General features: G+C 40.7%; 2 protein-coding genes across 5 annotated transcripts in view; both read left to right on the forward strand.

Annotated features, from left to right (window-relative positions):
* Nucleotides 1-6,872, forward strand: part of ganc (glucosidase, alpha; neutral C) — a 30,799-nt gene that overhangs the window by 10,724 nt on the left and 13,203 nt on the right. Inside the window, exons 23-25 of one of the 3 annotated variants that reach the window (XM_034859181.1) lie at nucleotides 163-275; nucleotides 431-534; nucleotides 2,884-2,995. In XM_034859181.1, the coding sequence (XP_034715072.1) occupies nucleotides 163-275; nucleotides 431-534; nucleotides 2,884-2,993 (327 nt within the window). In that variant the 3' untranslated portion in view covers nucleotides 2,994-2,995. Of the gene's footprint in view, nucleotides 1-162; nucleotides 276-430; nucleotides 535-2,883; nucleotides 3,214-6,872 lie in introns of those variants that run through there. The other 2 variants (XM_034859180.1, XR_004654916.1) reach the window with 2 other exon arrangements.
* The window catches only part of capn3a (calpain 3a, (p94)), a 19,043-nt gene continuing 17,278 nt past the window's right edge, over nucleotides 5,108-6,872 (forward strand). Inside the window, exons 1-2 of one of the 2 annotated variants that reach the window (XM_034859183.1) lie at nucleotides 5,108-6,067; nucleotides 6,487-6,556. In XM_034859183.1, the coding sequence (XP_034715074.1) occupies nucleotides 5,816-6,067; nucleotides 6,487-6,556 (322 nt within the window). In that variant the 5' untranslated portion in view covers nucleotides 5,108-5,815. The remainder of the gene's footprint in view (nucleotides 6,068-6,486; nucleotides 6,557-6,872) is intronic. The other variant, XM_034859184.1, reaches the window with a different exon arrangement.

The raw sequence follows: 6,872 nt of genomic DNA on the forward strand, positions 1-6,872 counted from the left end.
CCTTAGTGGTCCCCTACTGTATCTGAAATCTATTTTCTTAAAATTGTTAATTTTTTTTAAAGACTGTTGAGTAATTAAACTATATTAGTTTAGACATGTGACATTTGCATAATTTAATTAGTGAAAGCCTGACTGCAGTCCCCTCCCTCTCTCTCTCTGCAGGAAGCGGCTGATGGGGAGTTGTACCTGGACGACGGCCACTCCTTCAGCTACCGTGACAACAAGGCCTTCTGCCTGCGCAGGTTCACCATGCTGTCAGGCCGTCTGCTCTGCCGGTGAGTCACAACTCACACCTCCTGAAGAGGGAGCCAACTTTAGACAACACGTGAGATGGATTGTTGGAGGGACATGGAACCTCAAGTAGTTTTGATGTTTGAAGTGTAAACACAGAAACAGGTGATGATTTGATACCTTTTGTTGGGTCCCACAGTCCTGCCAGTGACGGAGGAGCGTTTGAGTGTGTTACTGTCGTCCAGTCAGTCACCGTCCTGGGGGTGAAGAGCAGACCGTCCACGGTGGTTGTGCATGTGTCAGGTGAGGACCTCTGCCTTTATAGTTACATAATCTCACCGGCCACTTCCTTAGGTACACTGTGACAATCTAATGTGATCTATTGATTGACACTATCACAGGTATTAATCTCACTACATGTGTGTTATTTAGTTTGCAGTGGTATTGCTGAACTGGACTACATTATATTGAAAGGTGTTTCTTATATTTTGTCCACCCCATTTAAATTCATGAGTGGGCCACAACGTTGTCACGCGTCAGGAGTTTGCAGGTTTGGACCCAAATGCAGAGACGAGGAGTCAAGAACCCCCTAAACAGAGACCATGACCATGGAAACCACAGTGCGAGTCCCACACTGCGTAAAATATGGAAAATGCTAAAGATATGGCCTCAGATTAATTCCGAAAGATCCACATTCTCATAAAAAAAACACCCAAAGAAAACAAATTAAGATTCTTCTTCATCCACTTCTTTTATTGCCATAGGTTTATCATGAGAAATGTCTTGATAAAATAATCAAACAGGCAGTCTTATAATAAGACCCCAATAATAAATAAAATCCAGAGTCCTCTCGACGAGACCGAGGACTTTTTGAAGACCTCGGTCTTGAGTCTACTTCATCCAAAGTACTACAACACGGTGAGGAGGTAACAGAGAGTTGAATGATTAAATGACCAAAAACAAACTCACAATCGAAGTAAGCCAGTAATCCAAACAGAAAACCAGTAAGTGATAAAACGAGACGACAAACTGACAGCAGGCAACATGAGCACACAGACCAAAAACACAAGGCACCGAGGGTAGTAACGAGAGACAGGTGACATGAGGGCCGATGAACAGGGGAAGCACATCAGGGACTAATCCCAACAGGAAACAGAGCTAGGCTTTAACAAGACGCTACATTAAACAATACAAGAAGTAGGACGGATCTAGGAAAACCAAATAGAGAACGCGGAATAAAGGAACCATGGACTAGAACGAGAAAAATCCAGCAGGAACCAGTGAACAAATAACCGGGAAATAGCTCCCAGACATCAACACAAAGGGAGTATATTAACCAAATAAAACAGGACTTAGCAAAACTGAAAACCCCAACCATAAAAAATATTAGAAACACCTTCAGTATAATGCACTGGTGGACAATACCACCCACTACAAGCTCAATTATTAACTTTCTGATGATAAACTTCGTCAAAGTAGGATTCCTGGCAGAGCCGTATTGGATCACATTAGATGTGTTCAACCTAAGGAAGTGTATATTCACAGTTGGATTACAGCAACTACCATTCATACATATAGTAACAGCTCATATCTCACATCTGAGGAGCAGTGAACCATAGTCCTCCGAAAGCAGCCGCCAATACAAAGAGAGCCCACGCCAACAGGTACTGTATCTGGCCCGAAATATGCACCAACATAGGTCCCAGTACAAGCAGAGCCACTCAGCCTCCACCACAACCACAACCAAGAGACACTGGTGTGTTCCAACTGGAAAAAAAGATAGAAAAGTTGTTAACCCTCATGTTTTCCTCAGGTCAAATTGACCCGTTCTCCTATATCAATGTTCTCTTCATCTACCCACATAACATGATTGATTCCATTCAACGCTCTTTGGCTAGTACAAATCTCTTTCATTAATTTTAGGGCGTCTTATCCAATTTTATTTATTTGAGAAAAAAATGGAAGTGGTTTTGAAATAGTATGGATTAAAAGTTGACATATTCCAGTCTGTGATTATCATCAACATCCATTCCTTTAATTTTAGTCTAAATAATTCCTAATTTCTGCTTTTCTAACTCAAACATTAAGTATAATTTCCAATAAATGAGGTTTATTGACCATAAATTCCAAAAAATAACTGTAAAACTAAAGTTAATAAGTTAGTGGTATCTAGTGTTGAAAACGTCAAAAAAAAAGTGACAAACAATGAAAAAAGCGTCAAAAGTGTTAAAGCGTGAAGTTAAAGCATCAACAAAAGTGTTGATTTTCAATGTTGACGGGAAGGGTTAAAGAAAAAAAAGAAAAACCAAAACCCCGGCATAAAAAGGTCTCGCTCGACTGCCCTTTTTCTTCTGTTCGACAATTCTAAAATAAGAGATTCAATATAAAGAGGTAGGGAAACACACAGTCTTCCGAAGGAAATCTTTCAAATTAAGCAATACACTTTACTTTGTTGTTAATTGATATTGGAAGTTGCCATTTTTTGTAACAAAATAAAAAAAAAGAGCCCAAAATTGTTGGGTTTCTGTAAATAAGACTCCAGAGTACGGTCTAGACCTGCTCCATGATGAAAGTCGCTGTGAGATAACTGTTTGATTTGGCGCTATATAAATAAAATGAAATGGGAAATCGGATTTTCTTTCCTGTGCCCAGGTGCTGAAGACACCCGTGCTGCGTTTGAGTACACGGAGAGCTGCTGCATGCTGACAGTGAGAAACCTGACGCTCAGAGTGGCGCTGGACTGGGAGATACAGATAGGTTAACGGTCCTAAAACTCATTTTAAAAGCTTCTTTCAATCCTTCTGATTAGCAAAGTCCACTTGATTGACTACATCTGAAAGGCAAACTGGCACATGTGTAGCTACAAACAACCAATCAAATCAGTCAAAAGGACTACACACAGTGCTCCACAATTACGTTTTAATCATTTTACTTGTGTTCGACTTCTGATTTTTTCTGATTATTTTTAAAACTTACCAAGTACGGTACTTCTTTTAAATGTGCGTCTACAGTTGGGCTGCAAAATACATTGTTTTTTATCCTCATCACATTATCAACTGGCGCAATATACACATCGCAACATTCTTTGTGTTTGTTGAAAGAAAATATCAGCAGAAAACTGCACTTTAAAATGTGACTGTTATTCTTTTTTTAATGGTGTCTTTAATGTGATTTAATGTTTCATTTTCTTCATTGTGCAGCCCTAGTTTACAGTCCGAAACATCAGAGTCCGAGACATATTTTCATCTGGGAACGATGAGATTATTAGAAATGATCAAAAGATGTCAAGTTTGATTGTTATTAATAATAATAACCATGTGGTTAAAGGTTGTGGAGGTGAATAAAGGATGCAGGGATGTGTAGCTTCTTGCTGGAACAGACCTTTTTATTCTTAACATGATGTCATGCTAAACTAACAGCTGGTGACAAAGCAGCATTGGGTTGTGTTGGGGGGGACCTCGTCCTCACCCAGATGTTTTCTTACTTCAGGGTCACAAAGTACTACAATAACAAATGCTTGGATAAGCCCAATTCCGAAATGAGACATTACAATTAAGAAAAGGAGACATTCCAAACAGAGATTTTTCCAATTCCACTGTTTGCTTCCTGATACCGATTCTGATACCTGAGCTTGCGTATCTACCAATAAAAATTACTGATCCAGAACCAGTGTGTTATACAGCTGTATACTTCTATCCCTGTATGGACGTGATTTGATTTCTATCTTTGTTGTCACTCTGGCTCAGGTTAAACTCTCAAACAATGAACGCAACAGAACCTTTTTTTCATCCAGTTTGACAGTCAATTAAAACTGAAAAAGAACATAAATAAACTACTTTAACCTAGATATTCTTTAGGGCTTTATTACGTGGTATCGGATCGGGGTATACACTCCAGTACTTCCTGATACTGATACCGGCGTTTTGGGCAGTATCGGGGGCGGTACCAATACTGGTACCGGAACATCTCTAGTTACAAAGAAATAGCAGTGAGTGTATCAAGAGTCAACACCTGACACTGTACCATACATTTATAATATGTGTGTTATAGTTATTAAAAGAGCATCTTTGCTGTTTGGTTTAATCTTATTAAACCTGTTCCTAAATGTTGAAGCTACCTAGTTTAATAAGAATGCGAGAGCACTTTAGTGATATGGCACGTCTTATAGCAACAGTTAAAAGCTGCCTTATTAAGGAAGAAAAGAGAAAGAGGGAGACAGACGAGACAGAGAAGACAATATATACATTTAAGGAGAAATAAGTGTACAACCCACAAAGACAAGGCCAAAACAAAAGGGTTTAACCCTCATGGTGTCCTCGGGTCAAATTGGCCCGTTTTCCTATATCAATGTTCTTTTTAACTACCCATAATAACTTTGGCTAGTAGAAATTAATTATTTGTAATTAAGTTTGGTCTTATTCAATTTTATAGCATTTGAAAAAACATTGAAGTGGTTTTGAAATAGTATTGAGTAAAAGTTGACATATTCCAGTCTGTGATTATCCATCAACATCCATTCCGTTAATTTTAGTCCAAGTCATTTCTAATTTCTGCTTTTCCAACTCAAACATTAGGTATCATTTCCTATAAACGAGGTGTATTGACCATAAATTCCACAAATAAGTTAATAAGTTAGTGTTACGTACTGTTAAAGGTCAAAAAAAGTGACAAACATTGAAAAAACGCATCAAAAGAGTTGGAAAAAAAGGGACAGAAACGTAAGAAAAGTTAAAGCATCAACAAAAGTGTTGACAACACGAGGGTTAGGATGTGGATTCTCTGAGACCTTTTGGGAGGCTGCGGAGCAACAACAGTAACACCAGATATAATAAAACCAATATCAATATTCTGTATTTTTATGTTTAATCCCAGAATTGTATGCTGTGTTCTTCTCCACCAGAATGTCATTCATATCCGAGGGGAACATGTTGATTATGAGTAGTTTACTGTAAACCGTACTAGCACTTTACTGTGAGGTGAGCCACTGTACAACTCTGCCAGTCTATTGGTGATCATCTCTGTTTATTAATAACCCAAAATATCGGATTGAATTAGTACTTTGCTCAACACGGGATGATACTTCTCCTGGTAGCGTTAGCCCTGTCTAGTTCTGCTGAGACTGCTCAATGCTGAGCTCCATTGAGAACAGGTTTACAGGGCCTGAATGCCTTCTGCTGAGGCAGGGCATCTACCGACCACTCTTTACATGCCCTCTGGCGCGGCCCACTGGCCTTTGTGTCACCCAACAATGATGGCACCGGAGCACCACAGCCTGGGACAGACCATTGTTCAGTTCAGCCAATGGGAACGCAACAAACAGACGTGTGTGTGTGTAATGTGTGACTTTTCTGTGCTTATGTGTGTGTATGTGCATGGCAATGCAAAGGTGAATGCAGGTGGAGTCTTTCACACCAAACTTTTGCATATGCTGTGTGACGAAGGGGAGGGGGACGTCACGCAAAGGAAGAGCCAATCAGACATTAGCTGTTTGGATTTATGCCAGGGCTTTTAGGCTTGTAAGACTTTAGTACAAGTGGCAAAAGCCAGTTTGGAAAAAACAAAACAAAAAGTAAGCTGAGACGAGATGCCTTATACACCGTCTGGCTTTTTCTGTGACCGGTTGATCCGGGAGCGAGAGAGGAGAGATGGGGAAGGATCTTTGAACAAGCCCCAGCGCTTTAACGGCCAGGACTACAAAACCCTAAGACAGGAATGTCTTCAGAGGAAGGGCCTGTTTGAGGATGAGTCTTTCCCGGCCACTGTGGAGTCTTTGGGCTTCAAGGAGCTCGGACACAAGTCCAACAAGGTCAAGAACATCGTCTGGAAGAGGCCCAAGGTAGGAGAGAGGGGGGGAGGGGGGGGAGGCACACAGAGAGGCACGTTGATCGCAAAGTTAAATAAAGAGGGGATGGATCACACATGTGGGAAGTGGGACGTTATTTTTTTTGGTGCACGTCTACCTGGAAACTGCATAGACAACTAACTGCTGCTGTGGGATTTTACCTGGAGATGCAGATGGACTCTAATCCGCCCCCTCAGTCCTACGCACAGGGATCAACATTCATTTACTGCCAGCCAGTGTCATTATCCCTGGGTTTTACCTTAAAGGCTGTGAAGTGACGTTCCGCCCTAGTCAGTGTTTGCCATAAGCGTACGAGCATACGAGACCCTCGATCCTAAGACCCACAAAGTCAGATGAATAGCTGATATGTGATTGATTATTGGTTAACTATGTTTGCCTGTCATTGTCTACAGGAAATCTGTGAGAACCCCCAGTTCATTGTTGGAGGAGCCAGTAGGACAGACATCTGCCAGGGAGACCTTGGTAAATGATGCCTCTTTTAAAAATGCACAGTAATAACTATGACAGCAACTACAGTGGACCAGAAAGTTTCACTGATGATTGAATTTACAAAAAACTGAAATTAAGTCCAGCTTACTGTACATACCATGCACTAACAACACATCTGTGGAATGACTGAAAGCAAGAACTCCACATTAAAACACTGTTGTTGAAACTCATTGACTGAAGCAGAAACACACACACACACACACACACACACAGTGTGATGGGAGTGTATGGAACAACTATGTATTCATTCAGTCACAGTCTGTATTCAGGCAGCTTGGGGGGTGGTTGG

This window comes from Etheostoma cragini, chromosome 20 (assembly GCF_013103735.1).
Source record: "Etheostoma cragini isolate CJK2018 chromosome 20, CSU_Ecrag_1.0, whole genome shotgun sequence".
NCBI classification, from domain to species: Eukaryota; Metazoa; Chordata; class Actinopteri; order Perciformes; family Percidae; genus Etheostoma; species Etheostoma cragini.